Source organism: Caenorhabditis elegans, chromosome II (genome assembly GCF_000002985.6).
Source record: "Caenorhabditis elegans chromosome II".
Lineage (NCBI taxonomy): Eukaryota > Metazoa > Nematoda > Chromadorea > Rhabditida > Rhabditidae > Caenorhabditis > Caenorhabditis elegans.
In genome coordinates this window covers 4,076,304-4,099,682 of record NC_003280.10, presented here as the reverse complement: position 1 = coordinate 4,099,682, position 23,379 = coordinate 4,076,304, and the positions used below count along the sequence as shown (strand labels likewise).

The 23,379-nt window shown below is 38.2% G+C and overlaps 2 protein-coding genes and 2 non-coding genes across 5 annotated transcripts; 1 reads left to right on the top strand and 3 right to left on the bottom strand.

Annotated features, from left to right (window-relative positions):
* Window positions 1–5,333: 5,333 nt before the first annotated feature.
* On the bottom strand, window positions 5,334–7,753 carry R11F4.1 (putative glycerol kinase). The gene is made up of 5 exons (NM_062320.5): window positions 7,580–7,753; window positions 7,355–7,517; window positions 7,183–7,297; window positions 5,755–6,793; window positions 5,334–5,700 (listed from the first exon to the last, which is right to left on the bottom strand). Exons 1-5 carry the CDS (start codon window positions 7,670–7,672, stop codon window positions 5,602–5,604), a joined length of 1,509 nt encoding a protein of 502 aa, NP_494721.1. The 5' UTR covers window positions 7,673–7,753; the 3' UTR covers window positions 5,334–5,601.
* Window positions 7,754–13,385: 5,632 nt separating this feature from the next.
* On the bottom strand, window positions 13,386–16,629 carry R11F4.2 (G-protein coupled receptors family 1 profile domain-containing protein; the record flags this gene model as incomplete). 2 transcript variants are annotated; one of them, NM_001027112.5, is made up of 6 exons in its annotated part: window positions 13,386–13,749; window positions 14,322–14,407; window positions 14,612–14,698; window positions 14,752–15,010; window positions 15,571–16,031; window positions 16,480–16,629. In NM_001027112.5, the coding sequence occupies 6 exons, from the start codon at window positions 16,588–16,590 to the stop codon at window positions 13,542–13,544; spliced, it is 1,212 nt and encodes a 403-aa protein (NP_001022283.1). In that variant the 3' UTR covers window positions 13,386–13,541. The 2 variants fall into 2 exon arrangements, with proteins under 2 accessions (NP_001022283.1, NP_001022282.1); NM_001027111.5 differs by lacking the exon at window positions 13,386–13,749 and having other exon boundaries at window positions 14,295–14,407; window positions 16,480–16,590.
* Window positions 16,630–17,504: 875 nt separating this feature from the next.
* On the bottom strand, window positions 17,505–17,654 carry R11F4.6. The gene has a single exon (NR_050979.1). It is a non-coding gene; the product is annotated as an Unclassified non-coding RNA R11F4.6 (non-coding RNA).
* R11F4.5 lies at window positions 17,505–17,654 on the top strand. The gene has a single exon (NR_050980.1). It is a non-coding gene; the product is annotated as an Unclassified non-coding RNA R11F4.5 (non-coding RNA).
* Window positions 17,655–23,379: the final 5,725 nt, after the last annotated feature.

The following is a 23,379-nucleotide window of genomic DNA, read 5'->3' as shown; positions in this document are numbered from 1 at the left end:
TTTTTAAAAATTAATTTTTTAATAGAAACAACGTTTAATTTTCAAAATGACATATTATTACTTCAAAATTTTTATAAAATTCTGTAAAAATTAGAAATTGAACAAAAATCGTGGCTAGGAAAAATCCGACCATTTTTTATTCGAAATTGCTAGAAAAAAATAATTCTGAGAAATTAGAAAAAAAGGGTGAGGGGTAAAGACCCGCGTCGGCTCCTGGAGGGCTCACGGCTCCCGGAGGGTAAGGGTGAAAGCCGAGCGAAGGAGGCAAGGGAAAACATAACACGAACAAGACAAGACATTAATGAAAAAAGAAAAAAGTATTCAAAGCTCCGCAACTCAACAGCCCCGTTGCCGACTTACTTTTAATAAAATTTCGGCAACCTCATGAGACAATTCAGATAAATAACCAAGAACAATAAGTCTATGATGCGGTAAAACAAAAAACCGGTGTATTCAAATGACTGTAAACCTTCTCGAAGCTTCATCATCGTTAAGAAAACGGTGTGGCTGCTGCTTGTCAAGCCACTAAAACAGTGTGTACACGGGAGACGAGAAGTGTTATTACGCGTACATATACAAGGAATTTGAATAATTATTACGCCTTCTCTCTCTCACAGTCAGCAGCTACCGTTTGTTGTCTTCTTCGTCTTCACATCTGAATATCGGGGCCAAGTTTCACTTCTTCTTCAACCTCTTCCTGAAACGAGACGCAGACTGCTTCCTATTTCCGATAATTAGTTTTGCGCCACGCACTCACAACTGTCTCTTCTGAACGGTCCCTTCTTTGCCTGCCTGGTAAACATTTGAGATGATGAGAAGATGTGTGTCAAACGTGTTTATATAACCGTCCTGCCGCCGGACGGTCACCGGATGAACGGAAAACCTAGAATTAGGCGGAGAGGAGAGGATAAGAAGATGAAAACATGACGGCGAACTTGAGTGCGTGAATAGTGACACCAAAAGCATGAAAAGTGACAGGTTGCCCAGGGTTGAGAGAGAGTAGTAGGCAAATAAAGTTGGCAGAGAAAAAACAACTGTCAGATAGCTTGGCAGATCATATCTCAGTTTATATTGAATATATCAAAATATTTTCAACTACAAACTTATAAAAAAATGAATAACAAACATTTTGTCAATTAATAACTTTTTGATAAAACCAAAGGTTAACAAGTTATTAGCTGGAAAATTTGAACAAAAATTATGGTGACTAGTAGAGGTGGCACAAAACAACTGTTTTATAATTTGAATTTGGGGAATCATAACTATTTATATTTAAAATATTAAAAAAAACATTCAACTAAAAAATTATATAAAAAACAACAACTTGTCCGTCGACAAATTTTGAAAAAAAACTCAAATTCAGACCAGATAAAGATTTTGACAAACTTTGCCAATTAAGGTCGATGCACCATGTCTTGGCAGAAGACCTCATTATGAGTAGGCAAAATTGAGCAATGAAAAAGTTACAGAAACGTACGAGAAACATCAGAAAAATTTTCGATTTATTAAAAAAAATGTTGGCGTCATAGGGAAAAAATGTTTCTAAAAAATAAATGGAAAAATGGGGTTCACTCCGTTTTGAAACTTTCACCCTACTTTATTGTACTAGTTAGTTAACTTTGAGTTTACCAAAAATATGTTTCACTGCAAGTTATAGAGCAAAAAATGATTACATATTGTTAGTTCACAACATTTTGATAAAGCTAAAGGCTACCGAGTTTTGATGTCTCAAAAATGTGTGATGTGCAAGACGAGTAGAAGGAATACGGTATTTGTTCTGAAAGAAAAAACGAAAAATTTTCACAAATACAGTTTTCTAGATAAGCACAGATATTATGAAGTATTTTGAAATAACTAATTACTATAAAGACGGTTTCAAAATTCGGCTAATTTTCGATAAAATCTTAAATTTTGAGAACACCTTTTGTTAGTTTATTTCGTTATTTTTTCTGCTTATTTAGGTAACAACTGGAACAATTTTTCCACACAAATTTTGAAAATTTTGCAATTTTGGGAGAATAGCTTTTTCTCTCTCTGCAATTCAACCTAAATCACCACGCTGATGTTCTACTCATGTTCCCAAGCTCCCCCAAAATCTAAAAACCAGACAAAAAGATCCAAAGTCCAGTGAGCATTCAAATTTTTGTGCATAGATAGAAAAAAAAGACGAGAGCAGAAACTTTTTGAAAAGAATAAAGAGGCGCGAATTGCATGAAAAACATGATCGGATGACACCACCACAAACAAAAAATCCGCGCGGGCATTTGCCGGCGCCCGCGCGAGAGCTGTCCGTTCATCACTGTGATGATGATGATGCGCTCGTGTTTCGATATGAAATAACAATTGGGTGTGAGGTATAGAGAGAGAGTGAAAAAGAGACCGGTCTCGTGTGTCCTCTCTCCGGCACACATGGATCGGTAGATTTGATCGGACGGAGGAGGGATGAAAAGTGAGTTAGTGAGTGTGTGAAACTGTTGAGGGAAGAAATTGTAGAAACTGTGGGAGGAGAAGAAGCTACACGTGAAATGAATGTATTTCTTTCCCGCTGCCGTTCGAGAGACAATGGACACGGCTAACTACCTTTTGTAACTGGATAGTCTCATGGAAGAAGTCGTTTAGAAGAATGACGGGTGGTTTTTTCTCTCGAGAATTTTACAAGTATAGGTGTTTCGCTGTTTGAAATTTAATAGTAGACATGGTGCATCGACTTGAAATTTGCAAAGCTGAAAAACATTAACAACTAAATGTCTAGTTGCACATATGTTGACACTCAAAATTAACCAAGTCATTGGCTTTCAAAAAGGAGGAACATGAAGATCAAAGTAGCCACATGGGAGGCAGGCGCGGTTTCAGGGCCTTACACCTACCTCCAACCTGCCTACCGGCCTCTAACATGGTGCAAACACCAAACAGCCGAATTAGCACTAAAATGGAGGAAGTAGGCGATGGACAGGTAGGCATGCGACAAGAGACCAGCTTATCTACCATATATGTAGCTAGAAGTTCAAAATTCTAGAAAAAATAGAACTCACTCTTGTTTTGAAACTCGCATGGAAAATAAAATGAAAATTGATGGATATTGAATATAGAATTAAGATTCTGGTAAGAAAATAAAGCAGATTTTTTAAGTAAAGAATTAATTTTCAAATTTTTAATTTTTAATTAATAAATTACTTAAAAACGCTTCTTCTCACAATCAATAGGACTGAAAAACTGAAGAAGCTTTGCTAGGTAGGCATGCACATGCCTGGATCAATTCCAGCTACGCTAAAGGTGAAAAAGTCGGTAGGCAGGCACGTAGGCATGAATAGATGCCTACCTACCTCGAAAGTTTTACAAAAAATAATGGAAAGAGTCACTCCATAGGTACTAGATTTTTACAACCGTTAATCCGAAATAAACAGTGTTCGGATCTAGTTTTTTGTGTTTCGCTAAACGAATTTTCGAAACGTTTCTTCCCAAACTTTTATATCATAAAGTTTTCATAAAGTTTTTATTGTGAAAACCTATTAAAATTTTGGATTTTGCGGAAAAAACGAAAAAAAAACACATGTGCTTCGTCGGGGAGTCGTCCTTGAAAATCCATTAAACGAATGGAAAAAAAGTGTTTTAATGAAAGTAAGGGTGGGAGAGAAATATGAAGGTACGTAGGCAGGCAGGTACGCAGATGTAGTTGCCTGATATAAAGGTACATGAAATAAAAATTTAAAATAACTTCCAAAAAAGGTTGCCGAGAGGCTTCAGGAGGACACTTTAGATCCTCCAACCTAAGAGACCAAGTACCAAGTACAATGAGGGGCTCCCCAGTTTGGAGGTTGACAAAACAATAGAAGACGGTTGAGAGTGATGACGCGCGGTACATACACACATATACACGTGTACAATAGAAACTATGGGTGGGAGAGGGGAAAAGGGACGAACGGGAAGGGGAGACAGAGGGGATCAACTGGTTGCATACACCAAATGGCTCGGATTACCAACCGGTCAACACATACGGGGAACGCCGCCGAGCTCCCAGGTGGTGAGCAATGTGTGAATGAGCTTTTCGTTAAACTTTGAGCTTCAAGTTCATGGGTTACACTTGAACGTGCAAAGATTAAAGAATATAAAATAGGTAATTTTTATTTTTGTGAAAATATGAAAAATGTGCTGCGCTCTAAACTTTTGGTAGGTTTTTTTGCAAAAAATTATTCTTTATTTTTTGGTACTTTTTTTAAATTTAAATTTCAACTTTGTCGGAGGAAAAAAGGTTTAATGTAAATTAAAATATGCATTTTTCAAAAAAAGAACTAAAATTTAAGACAGTGAAAATGTAGAAATTCATTCGAACATTACAAAACATTTAGAGACCAAAAAAAAGCTGCAACCAAAATGAACAAACAGTCCGGCAACCTTTCTTCTCTTCCAACACTAAAAAAGAGTCACACCATAACCTGACAACATAAATCGTGTGAAACCTCTGGCCCAAAAGCTTATACAACAAAAGGTGTGGGCGGTGGTGAATAGTGCAATATGGAGTCCCTCCAATGACTTCAAAGGGGGTCTCCTTGTTTGTTCAAATTGGTGTGGCGGGAAGGTGTAGAGGGAACTGGTGAACGCAGAGAGATAGGAGAGATAGAGAAAACCTGCCCGAAGAGCAAGTATTATGGGGTATTAATAACGCTAATGAGGCGGTGGGAAACAAGAAGGTAAAGGTTGCTCAAAATCTGGCAGACGCCGTGAATTGTTAATTCGCTTGAGAATTTAAAAAATTTCAAAAGTTTTGTTTTTTGCAGATTCTACAGTTTTTGAAGTTTCTGGAAATTAAAAAAAATTTATATACTTCTCTGGAAACTTCTAACAATTTTGAAATGTTTTTCATACTTTTGGAATTTTTGCAGTATTCTGTATATTCTAGAACCTATCATTATTTCTCAGAACCTCCAAAAGAGTCTACAATATTTCAAAGTTTTTCAACCATTATGAACGTTATGGACCCACTCTCCATTCTAAACCGAAAATTCCTCCTCCTACAGTACTCCTACAGTACCCTTACAGTACACCTACAGTACTCGTAGAGTACTCCAACAGTACCTCTACAGTACTCCTACAGTACCACTCTTTCTTCAAAAACCAAAAACTCAATTTTCAAGAGTTACAGTATCTCACAGAACTCCTAAAGTACCCCTACAGTACACCTACAGTACTCCTACAGTACCTTTACAGTACTCTTACAGTGCTCCTACAGTTTTCCTACAGTACTCCTACAGTACCCCTACAGCTGTCCTACAGTACTTCTACAGTAACCTACAGTTCTCCTACAGTGCCTAATTACCCCTACAGTAAAACAATTTCCGACTATAACACATTTATTCACAAATTGTCGGGGAATTTTTGAAACAAGCATAATTGGTGATGAGCGACAATAACCGTAATCAATATTTACACAGCACCTGGAAAAATCAGGCGAATTGGTGGGAAGGCTTGTGACCAGTTTTTGTTGGATGATGATGAGCATGATGATAATAATGATAAGAAATGGCACAAGAAGCATGATAAGGTATGAACTAGAACGAAAATGATTATATTGATGATTGATTGATTATAGAAGGAGAGTTGTGCTCATTGAGCCCATCCACACGACCGTTTGACGGCTTCTTTCCAGCGAGCAAGTTCTGCAGACCTCCAGTTATCGTCTTTTTGTGGAGTGTATCGATTATCCTGGAAAATTGGAAATTTATATTTTGTCGCCTACGCCTATTTTATTGTGCCTACCTCACTAGACTGCTGTAAAAACTCGTCCAAACTGATCTGCTGAGCTCCGATTCCACCGGCAACCGCTGCTCCCCATCCGGAAATCTCGGTAATCTTTGGAGTCACAATATCCCGTCCCATAATATCCGCTTGAATCTCATTGAACAGCTTGTTAGCGATCATTCCTCCATCGACTTTCAGAGTTGTAACCTTGGTACCTCCTTCGAGATCCTGTTCAACTGCAGCAATCATCTCAGCACTTTGGAAAGCAACGGCTCGCAGAGCAGCTAGACAGATGTGCTCGCGTTGGGTGACCTGGGTGAGTCCGAGAATGGTTCCTCGAGCTGTCGAGTCCCAGTACGGAGTGTATAATCCGGTGAATGATGGGACAAAGTAGGCTCCGGAGGTGTCTTCCACACTTCTGCAAAGCCCTTCCATTTCTTTCGCGTCAGAGATAAACTTGAAATTATCTCTGAGGAATCTGACAACATTCCCGCCAATCGACCCGGATCCTTCGAGAGCGTAGACAACTGGAGAGTCAGCACCAAATTGGAAGCCTACTGTAGTTAGCAAGCCGTTTTTTGAGATGATCGGTCGAGTTCCAATATTACAAAGCATAAAAGTTCCAGTTCCATAGGTGTTCTTTGTCTGGCCAGCATTCAGGCACTGATGTCCAACCATCGCAGCTTGCTGATCTCCAAGGCATCCGGAAAGTGGAACTCCTTCCAAAGGCCCCTTGTCAAAATGCCCATAAACCTCGGCGCTGGATCGAATCTCCGGAAGGATTTCGATTGGGAGATCGAAGAACTCGCACAGTTGAGTGGACCATTTTCGTTTGTGCAAATCCAGGAGTAAAGTTCTCGACGCATTCGAGACATCTGTCACGTAAGCACCGGTAAGCTTCCAGATGAGCCAAGTGTCAACGGTTCCGAACATGAGATTACCGTCAGCGTAGGCCTTTTTCACTTCTGGAACGTTCTGGAAGAGCCATTTGAGCTTGAGAGCACTGAAGTATGGATGGATGGGGAGACCAGTTTTGGCGCGGAATTCGTCTTTGGATCTGGAAATAATCAAAATTGGACAGTACTCCTACAGTACTCCTACAGTGTTTCTACAGAACTCCGACAGTATTTTTACAGTACTCTTACATTTCTTTTACAGTAGGCATACAGTAGTCTACAGTACGCCTGCAGTAATCTCTACAGTAATCCTACAGTACTTTTACAGCACATCTACAGTACCCCTACAATACTCCTACAGTAACCCTACAGTACTCCAACAGAAGCCATACAGTACCCCAACAATGCCCTTACCATACTTCTACAGTACTCTTCCTATCGTAACCCTTGCTTATCACCGCAAGACAGACAAAAGCAAAATTTCTCTGCCTGCTTAGCCTACAGTGCCTGCCTATACCTACCTAGCGCCTATTTTTCACCAAAAACTCACTTGGAAGCAGTTCTCGAGATAGCTTCATCTGCGAGGGAGGAGGTTCTAGTGTCAAGCCACACGATCGCATTGTACAGTGGTTTTCCGGTTTCCTTGTCCCAAACAATGCTTGTCTCTGAAACAAAACAAAAATTTTATTATTGTTCAGAATACAGTACTCCTCCTACAGTACCTCGCTGATTAGCGACGCCCACCGACTTGATCTCGTCGGCCGAGATTCCGAGGTTTTCGAGCTTTTCGATGGTTTTGGAGATACAGGAGACTACGGTATCGTAGAGCTCCATAGGATCCATTTCGACCCATCCACCATGGGGAAAGAGTTGACGGACCTCGATCTGAAGTTGGAGAAATTAAAATTAAAACAAAAAATACAGTAACCCGACAAAAGCTACCGTACCTGATGACTAGTGACAAGCTCTCCGGTGTCTGCCTCAAAAACGAGGAAGCGGCTAGAAGAGGTGCCTTGGTCGATTGCAGCCAACAGAACCATTATTGATTGGTTTTTCTTGGAGAAAAAAAAATTGAAAATTCAGTTGATTTGGAGTTGAAGGACTTGAGTTTTGTAGATCTTCTGCAGAAAAACCGTGATTTTTCAAAGCATTGCGAGAAGAAGCACAGAAAATTGTGATGGCAAAAATAGAAAATAAAAGATTCAAAATCAAAAATGAGAAACGAGGACTTGGCGGGAAATTTAAATTAACGGGGAAACCTCCTTGGCTTTACACAGAAGAGAAAAGATAAATTTCTTGTTTTGAAATGAATCACCACTGAACAATAGGGATGACGTGATAAAGTTGAATGGAATTGCGAGAGAGAAAATATCAGATGATAATGAGTGTCACGTGGAACTTCTAGAAGCGTCTTGGAATGTGGGAGAACGGGAAACTACAAAAATACAAAAGTGTAGAAAATAAACATATTTACGTGCCTGCCTACCGCCTGCATTTTGGCGTCAACCCCTGCGATTGGATTCTGGATTTTTAGGAACACTTCATTGAAATCGGTTTTTTAAATATTCAATGAGCAACAAAATGGTAGGCACGCGTAGGTTTTTTTGGAAGGCAGGTAGGCATTTTTTTCATTTTTGTGCCCACGGAGAAAAATTAAATTAAAGTGTGCAATTTTTCATTTAAAATTTGAAGAAATATTTGTCCAAGTTAGTTTAAAAAAAATAAAAATTCAAAGAAAATTTGTCAACTATTTTACCATTTTCTGCCAAAATTTCTCAACCTGTACAACTTGAGAAATTCCTTTTAAACTAATAATATAACCAACAAATCAATTTAAAATTGAAGGTGTAAGGTAGGTCAGTTTGAATTGTAGGTCTAGAGCTCAAAATTTTACACAAAATTTGGTCTAAAACACAAATTGAACAATAAAAAATTATAACAAAAATTAGGAAAATATGTAGAAGAAGAATAACGTCGTCGTTTCTACCCGCCACAGCCGACCACTGACAAGACTGACGGACTGATATACCCCTCCGACAACACACACACACACACAGCACCTATAAAAATCGGCGGATAGGCGTGGTCTTGTCGTTCATGTGATCACCACACTCTTCCGGACAGGACACGTTGCTCCTCCCCTCCGATCAGAGAACAATATTCAGTGGAAAACTGTCTGTTTTTGAAAGAAGAAGTTGTGATCAGGAACTAGTAAGCTGTGTGCATTGAACTTTGTTCAGGCGATCAGAGGTTGAAGCCGATAAGAAAATGGAACGGAGCGTTACGGTCGCGGTGCGGTTCAAAATTTTTTAAAGTTAAAGAATTGATGTAGCGCTGAAGAAAGTTTGAACATGCTCTGAAGCTTGGAAATGGGGATAAAATAATGTTTTCATGTTGATACATAACTAGATACAAAGTATTCTAGTCAGGATCGTGCGTCGCGGTCGCGTTGCGGCCGGCTCTCGCAACTCTTTCTGCCACCGTCCTTGCAAAAATCAACGCAAAACTTTCACTAGTCCATCTTTAAAACTCTCACATGCCTCTGAACCTAAACCCGTCCCACTTGAACCTTCTGTTATCAGCTGTAAATATTTTCCGATCAACACGAGAACAATCAAGACTTGGGACAAAAAAAACACAGAACTTGGCCAAATTTGTTGCCTAAACGGTCATAAGTTATCTCGATGATTTTTGAAAAACAGAGTGGAATCAGAGATCACCTCAAAATAAAAAATAAAAAGGAAATTAATTAAATATTTGGGTCAAAAATTGGACAGTGACGTGGTGTTCAGACAGGAAGAAAATCTAATATTAGAGATGATCAAAAATTGTCTGGGTCAAAGTACCAAGGAACCCGGCAATTCGGCAACTAACTAGATTTTTACTCTCCGAACTTTGATCATCTTATCAGTTGGGACCATCTTTTAGATAACAACAAGAAGACGGGGTTGTTCTGGAGGTTTCTAGTGTCTACGTCATTTTGAACTTTGTTAGCCAAAATTGCCGAGATTTCTGATATAAATTGAAAAGTTGCCGGTGAGCTTAAAATTGAGAAGACGTGAATTTTTCATCAAAAATCGAAGCTAAAATCACTGGAATTTTAGTCAAAATTATGAGTATTCTTATGAAAAACTGGTCATACTTTTCTTTTTTACAGACTGAGGTGCCTGATGCCTGCCTACCTGCAGAAGTACCTACCGCCTAATCGCCGTTGCTTCAACTTATGTTTTTGCCAAAAAACAGAAGTATACCGTACCTGTAGGCACTAGGCAGATATAGCTCGCCTTAAAGGTACAAGGCCAGCTTTAAAGGCAGGAGAAGGTCGCCTTGAAACAGAAAATTTCCTGTGTCTTTCCAAGGTTCAAGCGTACACTATTAAATGAAAGTTCACAGATTCTCTGTACCTATTTACCAAACTCAACTACAGGTACGATATACCCAAACTTTGCCTTTTCGCAACAAAATTGCTCCCTTTTTATGTCCCCTTCAACTGATAACGCGGGGGGACAGAAGAACCTACGGAGAACGTTTGAGCACAGAGAAAAAGATAGAAAATGTCTTTGAAAAGACAAATTAAAACATTCGGTGCATCTGCACCGCGGGCAATTGATGGGGTGATAGTGGCGGAAAATGATAAGAGGAGACACCACACAAGAAAAATGCTTGTGTATTGTTACAATGAGAGAGAAAAAAATGAAGAAATGAAGAAAAAGAAAAAGATGATGGAAAAGGGGAGGGGGACGCGTTTTTCTTCTTGCAGAACAGGCTGAAGCCACGTGGGAAGGCATTCTTGTATGTGACGTTATTGGTTTTTGAAACCGGAAATGGTTATGGTTTCGGTTTTTTTTTTCAGCTTTACAAGGGGTTTTAGGCTTCAGGCTTGTCTCTAAAGTTAGATTTTGCAGAAAAAATTACAGAAAATGTGGGGTTTCAATCCCAAACAAGCCCAGTTTCAGTGTAAGTGCAAATATTTCCAGCCAAAGTTTGTAGTTTTCTTTATGGATTATGAAGCTTGATTTTGCTTTAAATATCGATCGACAAAACCCAACCCGCTAGATGTCAGTCGCCTTAATTTTTCCAGAGATAAATTTGTTCCAAAGTCAGGCAGGTAGGCGGGCAGGTATGTTAAGCTGCAATTCCACAAAAAACCCTTTTCAGTGTTTTCACTTCAATACATAGTAAACATTGAAAAAAATTGAATTTGAACGGTTGTGACGTCACACAATTCAAAACAGAGATTTCCCGCGTTTATCGTAGATCAAACTTTCTGAAAACTGTCTCACTGTTTTTTAGATCTACTTTATCCTAGAAATTTTTTTTTTTTTGTCAGTTTTTCCAATTGCCACGCTACACATCGATCAACTTTTATCGTGAAATTTTATTTTTAGATGGAAAGGGAGGGATAGGAAAACTGGAGAAATTGAAAGAAAAAAGTTGAGTTTTCAGTTTTCTTCAAATGGTTCAGTGGAATCAATATTCCAAGAAGGACAAGAAAAGTAGAATTTCAGTATTTTCTACAATGGACAATTGTCAATTACAAAAAGTAAGAATACGTTTTGGGCAACATTTTATTAGTTGTAAGGTTGCCTGTAAAGTGTCTTGTTTTTGAGTTATAGGTTGTTGAAATCAAGACGTTTGCCGTGAAGTTTGCCGGATTGCCGATTTGCCGGTAATGTTGTTTTTCGGCAGCTTGCCGATTTGCCGCTTGCCGAACATCAATTGGCCGCAAGATTTTTTAAAAGACGGAAATTTTTAAATCTCTGCCTTTTTGAAATTTTTCCCATTTTTTTTCTAAATATTTTTAAAAATAGATTTAGGAACGTTAGGATAGAATTTTGCCGATTAAAATTGAAATTCTGAAGTTTCCAAAAAAAAAAGTTATTTGCCGTAAATTTTCGGTAATTGCGGTTTTCCGGCAAATTCAGCGATTAGCAAATTGCCGGTTTTCCGATTTGTCGGGAATTTCCATTTCCGAAAATTTTTTGATTTATCGATTTGTCGATGAAAATCGTTTGCCGCCCACCCCTGGTTGAAATTGCTTTAAAATTTAAAAACCATTTATATTTTGGTAGCTGAAAATTGATCTTCTCTATTTTCTCCTATTTCCAATTGTTGTTTCCCATCTCAAATCTCAGCACTTTTTCGTCTAAAAAGTACCTGAAAACTTTGCATTTTTCCCGATTCCAACAGGTTATTCTACTGGAGTAAAGCAATAACAATTGTCACTAATGACACTTTTGAAAGTGTTCAATACTCTCTATCTTTATCGAACGATTCACTTTTTGTCTTTATCATCTTTGAAGAATACGAGACAGGGGAAAGAGAGTTAAGGGGGGGGGGGGGGAAGTGATAAATGATACGGGGCCCTTCGAGTACAGCTGTTGGAGGAAGATTTTGAGAAAAGATTCTTGTTGAGCATTTGAACTTCGAGGGGAGCCACGTCAATGAAATGACGTGACTTGTGAAAAACACAAAATGTTTAGGAAAATAAAGAAAATCTTTTGAACATCTTGAGATATTCGTTTGAATCAGAAAGGGTCCCGAAGCGAGAATCGGTCTGACCTCGGATTCACAAAGTTATCATTGAACAGACGTCAAATCAAGGATTGATCCTATCAAAAAGGGTCTTTAAACGAAAATGGATCCCGCAGCGAAAGCAATTTTTGTATGATTTTTGAACACTTTTTGAATCGATCGCTTTTTTTTCAGACTTTACACCCTTTTTTCTGCAAAAAAATGTCTGCCTTTTTCTTGTCGAACAAAAAAAACCCAAAAAAAATTCATAAAACCTACGAATTTGATTTTTGAAAGTTTCAATCTATCATTCATCAGTCTTCTTCACATTCCGCTTCTACAAATGATAAGCCATTATCACAAAGAGTACGGTAGAATGGGACATCATTTCACGTGAACTGTGCCCGTCCACACGTGAAATCGAGCGGTGAACAATGAACAAAAACAGCAAAATACACGTGGAAAAGTCCTGGTTAGAAGGAGTTTTGTGGGAGCTTTAGTGGAAATCAGTGAAACTATTAAACATAATAAAATGTTGAACTTTTGTTTTAAGTAAGGCTCTGAAACCACCTGAAATCGATGAAAAATGCAAAATTTGAAGTTTGAAAATTTGAAATGCAAAATTTGAATAGAAAAAAATTTGAAGTCCTGTTAAATGTCGGCTGGTAAAAGTAGTGCCTGTAAAATGTCGGCTGCTCGAAATTGGGCCTGTAAATGGAGAGACGCATGGAGACGCATGCGCCTTACAATTTTAGCTGTTTTGATAATTACCTGTGAAACCTCGGCCGCTAAGCACAGTACCTGTAAAATGTTGCTTGTTGAAAGAAGTGCTTGTGAAACGTCGGTTGCAGAGAATAGTACACACCTTTAAAGTTTCGGCTGCTTGAACTAAAATCTTCAATATATCAGCTGCTTTGGTTAATTCGAAAAAAGCTCAGATGGTCACTCCGAACTGACAAGAAAGCGCTCCTGTCTTACAAAATTTTAATTTTTCCAGCGGCCGACATCTACCGGGCTTGTTCAATTTGAAAAATCTAATGCAGTAAGCTTGCTGAAATTAGGGTCCCCCCTTACTTGTAGATCAAATTTTTCTAGATCAAAACTTCAATTTTAATTTTAGCAGGTTTTGAAGAAACCCCCAGTGTCTGTCTCCCGAAGTTTTCACCAAGTAAGACATGAAAGAGCATCCGGTTTTTAATGAGATGTGAATCTGATAGTTTTTGTGCAAAACCCCATTCAGAATAAACATACCAATTTATTTTCGCTATTTTACCCCGTGATATTGGTCATATGTATGATGAGAGAGGAGAAGAAAAAGTAAAGTATACAATCCAGAAAGGAAAAAAATAATGAGGTGGGTGAGGAGAATGTGCAAATATATGGAGCCGCTTCTTCTCAAACCATATATGGAATCTCTTCATCGTCGTCGTCGTCGTCGGTTTCCTCGTCTCCAGATGTGGTCGCGTGGTGGTTTGAGATGACGTATGAGTCGTTGGCCTCTTTGGTGCCTCCACCTCCGAAGACGAGCTCACTCGAGAGCAGCCTTCGAGCAATGGCAATTGCTACAGCATCGATTTCGGTTCCGATTTGGCGGGAGGAGTCGCTGAAAGAAGTATATGTTAACTGGAAGATAAAATGGTAGGATGATAGCTGGTGGCTCGTAAAGTGTCGGCCGCGGAAACGAGACGGCAGCCGACACCTCGTAAGCTTGGCTAGCTAGGCGAACGCTAGCTTTGCTGGCCTGTGAAATGTCGGCTGCAATCTGCTGCGGACACCTCACGTGCCAACCCGGTCCTGCATACGCCAGCCTGGCCCATGAAGTGCCGGCTGCAGTCAATGGGCTGCGGCCGACATCTTACTGGATTGGTAAAAGTGTGTGCGCCTAGAAGTAAGCTTGTGACGGAAAGTTATTAGGAGGAGAGCAAAGAGAGTCTGGGAGATAGAAGTTTGAGATACAGTAGACATGCGAAATAGATAGCAGAAGTTCAACTACTTTAATTTTCCCCTACTTTTGCTGATTTCTCACGATGCCGGTCTGTCTTGGACCGAGGAATGTTAGGGCGCCCACTACCGCCAACGGCATGGATTGTCTGAAAGAGAGAACGGGACTCAGTGACAGGGTGATGGATAGGTTTCAGATTTCTGCTTACGAAAAATTGATTTAGACAAACTTACAAGCTTCGGGTTACTGTAACATAGTCCTGCTTGCGAGGAGCACTCGTGCTGTGGCAGACGAGAGGTTTGATGGCTTCGCGGATTTCCTGGAATCTTTGGTTTTTTTGTTAAATTTTATGAGAATTGGAAAAGGTTCTGAGAGAAGTTTAGATGCATAATTTTTGCTGTGAAATTTATGAAATTGGAATTTCTAAAACTCGGAAAAAAATCAGAAAATTTTGGCGGGAATCCAAGAAATCAGGCATTTTTTAAAGAATTTTTCAGATAAAATTAAAAAAAAAAAAACCTACCTGATTGAACAAATAATATACAAAAAGACGCGTGGCACACACCAGAATGTAGAGTACTGACGTCACATCGGTGCAAGTTTCGTAGAACTGAAATTGGGAATTGTAGTTTGTAGTTTGCTGTTTGCAACTTTTCAACATACCGCATAAGCGTCTCCGGTTTGTGTTGATTGAAATGCCACGTACTCCCACAGTGTGACACCGACGTTTAGAATATTCGCGAGAAGATACGAGAAAACGATACATACCATCAAAATTGTTGCCGATCGGATTTTCGTCTTATGATCACTTGATAGAAAACGGAACATTTGCGCCGATCTCTGCTGCATTCGAAGAATTTTCACGACTTTGTAATTAAGAATGGCCAGCAGAACGAAGGGTACCAGGACTGTCATGATGTTTCTGAAAGATTTTTTTGGCTTGGTATTTTATTTTTTTAAATAATTGTTTTAATATAACTTTTTTGATGCTTGAATAGAGACAAAATTGAGCAGAAAAAGGATACGGAAAACTTTAAATTTTTTTATTTTCAGCAAGTTGTAGGTCTGATTTCATGGTTTATACATCTGCCTTGTGCCTACACTCATGCCTATTGCCAAAAGTACAGAAAAATAGGCGGTAGGCAGGCAAGTAGGTAGGCGACCTAGTTTTGAAAAACTTTTGGTTAAAAACAATACTTTGTTATAAAAAAAATGTTCCAGAGTTTTCCATTTTCTGAAATTTCGATAAATTCCTTTTGAAATTTCAAGTACTTTTTTAAGTCTAATTATTCAAAATTAGGTCAAATATGCAATTAAAAAATTGAAATTATATTTTTTTTTCTATTTTTTGTTGATAATTTTAGTTTAAAATAAATTTTAGATTCAAAAATATCGGACAAACAATTTTTTTTTAATTTCAAAAATTTTCAGTTCATTTCTCTCTGTAATTTCTCCAATTTTTCAACAAATCCCTGCACCTACCTGACATAAAACCGGTACACAGTTCCATACCAAAACGTGTTCACAATCGGCGACAAGTTCAAATAGTACTCGCTAATCTCGCCAATACAATCGGGATTCTGTTCTATTTGCATTTCGAAAATGATGGGCGCCCTGAGCAACAGAGCCAAAATGAACATACAAAGTGCAGAGAGTCCCCGGCATTGTCGAAATGTGCCGAGGCATTTTGCGCGTAGTGTGATCAGATATCGCTCGATGGTCGCCAGGATGATCAGGTAGCATGAGAAAGTCATTGAGGTTTGTGAGAGAGCAAGTAAGGGTCCCACGTATTGAATATAAAGATTTGAGAGCCAACGCAGTTTCACACGATCTTTGATTATGTCCATTGCTATCACGGGACCGTAGTTTAGAGATAAGAAGCAGTCGGATAAGGCGAGTAGGGCTAGGAAGTAGAAGTGCGTGTGCTTCGAGGATAGTAGGACCTGGAAATTAAAAAGATGTTTTCTTATTGCAGACCCGATCGCCTTGCTGATTGGTCAGGCTAACAATTGGACCAATCACAGGCGCTGGCCCCTCCCCTACCTCATCGTTCATTGGTCGCCATACGATTTACCCAAAACATTTGAAATTTCGTGTGAAGAACATGGGTTTTTGGCAATTTTGTTTATAACTCTCAAAGTTGTTTTAAACTCTCTCAATTTTTCAACTTTTTTTAAAAGAATTTTTGAATATTTCTAATACGTTTTCTTATGTCTTTTTTCCGACAAATCTTGAATGAAATTATTTTTAAAAGACCACACTTTTTTTAGTGGAAAAGCAAAATTTTAAGTTTTTCGAAAATAAAATCAATTTTAAAAGACAAAAATTTTCGTCAAATTAAGCTGAATTAAGCATTTTCCAATTAAAATCAAAACTATGAAAAACACTCACTTTTGATATCAACATATTTGAAACAATTGATAAAACCGATAATGATGTTCCACAAACTGCTACCAGGTACCATCGTCGATCCAGGCTCTCCACCATACACGCCTCGCTCATTGCTGCTGTTTCTGTGATGTTCATTTTGCTGAAAACTTGAATTTTTGAGTTAAGGGCTGTCAATAGAGATGAGATTAATTACAAGATAGATAGAAAATCGAATTTTTAACAGTTTTGCAGTTGGAAATTTTCAACTTGCTCAAATATTCGCTGACTATGAGTTTCGTTAATTTGAAAATGAGGGAGTAAGAGAAAGGGAGAGGGAGAGGGCAGAGGTCAGAGATACAGACGCTCTCGCTGTCTGCGTCTTCCCTTGTTTTTCATATTTAAAACATCGGTATATCTACTTGAAAAGAATAAATTTTAAATTTTTATTTTTTGCAAAAAGCTGCAATTTCATTTGTAAAACACCGATCAAAAAAATTATAACATTTTTTTCTTTCAAAATAACTTTTTTACAGCTCAAAATTGAGGGGTTATGCACCCAGTGAAGCCAATTCTAATCAATTTTAGGTCCGTCCACATCCTAAGTAGTTTCCATTAAAATTTGCATAGAGAAAAAAATGAGAAAAAAGGATAAGAGATAGATAGAGACATCTCTTTTCCTAGAATCAAACATCAATTTGATTTCCTTTGAAATTGGTAGGTAGGTCAAAAAGGACCACCCGGGTTGAGCTTTTCGTAGCAAAAAAAGTAAGAAAATGGAACAAAATCGGGGAAGAAAAGTTGCAATAGATGAGTGGGTGCTCTTTTTGTTGGGTGATGGCGTGAGAGAAAAACCGCTCTTAAAAGAATAGAATGAAAAGCTCAGAAATCTGGGGGAAACCGGATGACGCATAGAATATTACTATCCAAAAAGCCGGAACACTCGGCAATTCGGCAACAGAATTGTTTTGCTCCTTTTTGAAAACTTCAATGTAGGTTTATTAATATTCGTTTTTAAAGTCCCTGCAGGCTAAACCCTGTGAGCATAAGCCTAGCCTAAACCTAAGCCAAAGCCTAAGCCTAAGCTTAAGTCTACGCCTATGTCTAAGCCTAAGCCTATGCCTAAGCTTAAGCCTAAGCCTAAGCCTAAGACTAAGTCTAAGTCTAAGCCTAAGCCTGAGCCTGAGCCTAAGCATAAGCCTAAGCCCAAACTTAAATCCAAGCCTCAGCCTAAGCCTAAGCCTAAACCTCAGTCTCAGCCTAAGTTTAAGCCTCAGTCTAAACCTAAGTCTAAGCCTAAGCCAAAGCCTCATCGTAAGCATTTTGAGAAAAAATCAAACACCTCGTAGCAAAGAGCAAGGAAGTTGGAAATGAAAATTGTCGTGTTTTTCTCAACTTTTCAAAAAATCTCAGAACATGTTTTTCAAAATAAAGTGGGTGGGTGTCGGTGGGGGTGTGGGGATATTTGCAAGGTAATTATTTTCAGGTTTTCCCGAAAATTTGGCGCTTTTGAAATTGAAAATTGGCTGGAAATTCGAACAAAAAACACTGAGTGAATAAATAGCACACCGCCAGACAGGGAAATTGCGGGTTTTCAAACAAAAATTTGTTCGGAATTTGAAGACATACAAGGACCCAACAATGACATACACATACACACACAGACACAACAACAGAAGAAAGAGCAGATCCAAAGAATTCGAAATGAGATGAAATGTTTCATATATTCATGTGTGTTGGAGAGCACTGCCTGCTCTTTTTTTGGGGCGGAGCTCACGGATGAGTTGGGGTTGGCTCCGCCGCCGAGGCATCTTCTCCTTTGCAGAATAGAATGGAGGAATTGAATCAGATGAAGATGAAAGGCGAGAGCTCGCCGAGCACACACACGTCGAAAAAGTAGAGAGGAGGTGACGTGGCAGGGGGGGGGGGGGGACGTCAAAATTGGCGGGTGATCAGTGCCAGTGATCTACAAACGGCTGAAAACCTTTTCCTTTTCAGGCTCTACGCAACACGTGGATTTTCACAGATGTTTTAGATCGTAAATGTAGTTTAAATATCTATGATCTTTGAAATGAATTACTTTCTAGGTACCTGCCTACGTGCCTGCCTACCGCTTATTTTTTGAATTCTAACGTGATTTTTCCTATTTTCAGCTCTGCCTACCTACATTTTTGCCTACATCCCTGCTAAGTTGCACCATTGCCCACCTTTATATCAGTCAGCCTACGTACCTACCTACCGAAAACCATGCTTACCTACACTACTGCCTACCTAGATAACTGCCTATGTACTTGCCTACCAAAATCTATGCCTACTTTTATACCTGCCTACCTTTGTGCCTACCTACCCAGTCTATCTATCGCTTTGTTTTTACATACCTACCTACCTACTTTCCGAAAAGGAATAAGGAAGTTTTGAGAAGTAAAAGTTTACATTCAAAATCAGAAAGGTTTTTGAACATGATCTTATTTTTAATTTGGAAAAATGAAAAATTGAAAAACACAGGAAAATAAGAAAACTGAACAGGAAATTGAAAAATAAAAAGGAACAACAAAATTAAAGATTGTTTTCAAGTTTGAAGGAACTGGAAGTAAGAAACTTGAATTGACAATAGGTTGACTACAAGCCTACGCGCCTGCCTACAGCCAAAATTTACTTTTTTACTTAAAGCCAATTAAGACGTGAAAAGTGGTAATTTGTGATTTAGACGTAGGTAGGCATTGGTCAGGCAAGTATTTTCGTTCCTGTCTGACCTTTGGCAACGCAGAATTGAGCTATGTGTCTGATGAAATGACATCAAATCAGGGGTCACCGTCATCTTCCTCAAACTTAATATGTAAATTATTAGTGAGAATCAAGGGAATCCATCAGTGTACTCCTCTCGCACTTCTTCATCTAACTTCCTTGTAAAATGTGTGCATAACTCTCCCGTCAAGGGAAGTAGGATGACCTCTCCGCCCCGTAAAATAGCTCTTTGTGTCACAAATTATCAATTTTCCCGTTTTCTTTTTGGCTTTTTCGGGAGTGGGGGGTCTAGACATAACAAAATTTAGACCTGACCCCAAAAAAAGAAGTGCACATTGGCTTCTCTATTGTCCTGTCTTCTATTTTCAAATAGAAAAAGAGGAGAGAAATAATCCATGAAATTAGATATAAAAATAGACCTTATTTCAATTCAAATTTACAGGAAAAGTATTCAAGGTCTCGGTCTTCCAATTAATAAAATCGATAATTTTTAAAAATTTACCGTGCGGTGCGTGTGTGGTGCGTGTGCCTGTTCCAGCCAATTTTAAAAATTGCACTAGTTTTGAAACAACAAGTACTTTTGAGCTGTCCACCTCAAAACGCGAGATTAAACAACTAAATTCACCAATTTTATGGCCAAAAATAGGTGAATTATTGATGACAGAGTTGGCCAGACATTTGTTTATGACATATGGTGTTTGTCTTCATAGGGTAGAATATTTCGAGAAAGTGACGAGGGGTTAAAGGAATAACTGTTAGATGGAAAATTTTCTATCTTTCAGGGTATACACATTTCTTTAGTTCCGGAACATTCTGAAATTTCGCAATAAAAAATTTACCGTGAAGCTCCAGAAAATGCTCTAAAAGAATATCAAAACGTCATCTGGCTAGGATCGAGAATACGTTTTGTAACGAAGCCGCAACCCCCAAACCACCATTTCTCACGATATCACGAATATTAACGTTTGTGGGAAAAAAAGCAGAACTTTTTGGCTCTCAAGAAAAAGTTTCTTACTTTTAGTAGCCGAGCAACCGGGTTTGGAGTTTTGGAAAAATGAAAGAAAAAGTTGTAAAAATTTGAAGAATTTTGAAAGTTGCAAGAAAAATAAAACAAGGATTTATGGATCGGCAAGGAATATAGAAAATGTTTGAGGTTTTTGAGTTCACAACACAAAACATCAAATTGTGCTCCTACAGTATCCCTACAGTACCTCTCCGCATAGTAATAATTTTTACTCACATACAAAAATGATTAGAGATACTGATGGAAATCAACATTTTGCAAAACTATTTTATATTTTTATTTTGAAAACTTTTCCGAAGATTGCTTAAAACAAGCATTTCTACAAATAACAAATCTTGAGTTTGTGATTGATGTCTATTATGACGGAAAATGTAAACTTGGCTCTCCCAGTGCTTGCTGAGATCACAAAAAAAAACCTCTTAGAGCAAAGCGGCTTCCTCTTTGTAACTAAGACAAATGGGAGCGGATAAAATTGAAAACAATTCTTCCAAGATTTTGTTCCACAGCTAATTCGATTGGATTTAGAGGGCTGAGGTTGAACAGATATGTTTTGAAAATTTCATATCTTACCTGGTGTTGTCAAAAATCAAAGCTTGCCAGGACAGGAAAAACTAATTTCTGATCCGGGATATTGGTTTTTTATATATCTTAATATTTACGACTTATCCGACTTATGGGAAAACAAGATTGTGACTCAATTTGTGGGAACATGGGAATACCTATGTGTTTGGAGATCAAGAATCTAGTGATTTTTTTGGAATGATTTTCTGGGAATTTCACAAAACATATTTCTGATCAAAAATTGATAAAATTATGTTAATGTTTCTTGGAAGTGGAGTTCCTGATCTGATCCACTTTGCAGGTATGTGATAGAAATTAGAGTTTTCCAGGAAAAAAATATATTTGATTTAAACTTAGGTCACTTGGGTAATCTAATTCTAGTCATTTTTGCCGAAAAATTATTTAAAGGATTAAAGGATTAAAGGACGATCCGTTCTTCAAGTGCTATGCACTGCGGATCTGGGTTTCAGGTACACTGCCTGGTGGTGATCCCTCTGGGCTGTAATTTAAGCCACGTCCTAGCCGGGGACTGTGGCCGATAATCCAGTCGTGGATTGCTCCACTTCCCAATAGAGGCTGGGTGAACCTAGGGGGTGAGGCCGGACTTGAACTCGTGACCTCCAGACTGCTAGCGGCCACCACTACCGACTGAGCTATCTGCCCCCCCCCCTATTTTTTTTTGCTTTCAACCTGGAAGAGAGATTTTTGCACTTACCAACGTAAAGTTTCCCACCTACTCAGGCAGGCAGCATAGGCACGTTGGAGACGCGACGCAACCGCAATGCAACCGCGACGCGACCGCGGCGCACGTTCTTTTTCAAATTGTAAATAGGAATATCAGATTAATCCTACAATTGCATAAATAACAAATTCCATTAAACCGAAATAAAAAACTTCTTATAAATAAATTAATCAAAGATATTTTTGTACCCCAAATGCACCTGACAAATATGAATATCGTCTTACCAAGTTTTTCCGAGAAAAAACCCAAAAAATCTCGATTACCAGACTGCAAACTGAGAAAACCAATCACAAGCACGCCGTTTTTCTAATTATTGCACAAAGGTATTAGCTTTTTTCATCGGAAGCCAATTTGCCACCAACTTGTGAGAGATAGGTTTCGGATTATATTACATATTTACCCAAAAAAACAACTAGAAAATAGCGGGTGAAAATGAATTCAGGAAGAAGGAAAAACTGGGAAATGGAGAGAAAGAGGACACGATTATTATTATTATGAATAAGATGATTCGTGTATGGAACATATAGCCAATTTATTTCAATTTTATTATTCTTGGTATGTCCATCCAGCAAAGGGATTTCATGAATAATGGAGAATACGGAAAATTGGTTGGAAGGGGAAGAAATTAAAGGTTTTTGGTGGAAAAATTGAGATCAAAATTTTGAATTTTAAATCTAGCTTGTCTTTGTTTTTGAAACACGCTTAAAAGTGCCAACCAATCAGCAACGTTGGTCACGCCCTTTGTTTATTGCTGATAGGTCGGCGATCCATCCCTCGAACTTGAATTTTTTCAGTCAATTCAAAACCAAAAAATCAAGACTGAATTCTAAAAGTAAGAAAACCCGTGGTGTGAAAAAAAAAAGGAAAATATCATTAGTTTAATGGACCTCTAGAGCACAACTCTTTTGTGTCCGGATTGGAATACTCATTAGAAATATAGAAATTGCTGGAAGCAAAAGGAAGTGTCTCATTAAAAATCTGAAGAAAATAAGAAATAAGGAAGAAGAAGAAGGAGAAGAAGATTCTATGGGCTCCTCGCCTTCTTTTATATTTACCCTCCGATCACTAATAAGAGTGTTCAGTTCCTAGTTTTATTAGTTTCCAGATATTGGGTCTAGACAAATAAAGAGAAAAAAGAAACGCTTGATTAGAAATCTATCGGATTTCACCTGGAATTGGTAAAGTAAATGTTTTGGAAAACGTCAGAATTCGTGTTTTTGGGATTTTGTCTGAGTTTTGAAGTTGTAGGAAAAGGCCACCGTAACACCATTCGGTTGCCGTTTGATCTACAGAAATCGCGGTAAATCGGTTTGAAATGGTGTGACGTCATTACTGACACATTGAGTCAAAATCACATGACGTCAGATCTTTTTTAAATTGTTTTTCCGAGAGTAGTACAAGACTAAAATTTATATATATATATATATATATATATATGTTTTGTATTTCCCGAAGTTCCTGAAAAGCTGAAAACTTTGTCTAAGACTTCAATGCAACCACAACGCAACCTTCATTTCACTCGTGTTATGAATTATTTGAAATTTGAGTAATTTGAATTATGAAATTAAGAGAAATAAAAATGATGAAAAAGTGATTTTTTATTATTTTTGCAATAAATGTCTCTCACAGTTCAAATATCAAAGTCAAAACCAACTAAAACACAACGTAAAAAGGTCAATGTAACCATAAAAACAAAACTATGACAAAGTGGAAAGAAACACGCGAAGCAATAATTCACCAGGAGCCCTACTACACAGCTCCAGGTGCAATTGAACAAGGAAATGGGGAGGGAAATCGGGAAAATTATGTTGTTAGTAGTGGTCAAATATAATCCGATTTTTTTTTGTTAGAT

Bases quoted from the DNA above. Each gene is read 5' to 3' on its own strand.
- R11F4.1 (NM_062320.5), bottom strand. From the start codon at position 7,672: ATGGTTCTGTTGGCTGCAATCGACCAAGGCACCTCTTCTAGCCGCTTC. The intron at 7,518-7,579 runs GTACGGTAGCTT...CTCCAACTTCAG, and splicing joins AGCTTGTCACTAGTCATCAG to ATCGAGGTCCGTCAACTCTT. The intron at 6,794-7,182 runs GTGAGTTTTTGG...GATTATTTCCAG, and splicing joins ATCTCGAGAACTGCTTCCAA to ATCCAAAGACGAATTCCGCG.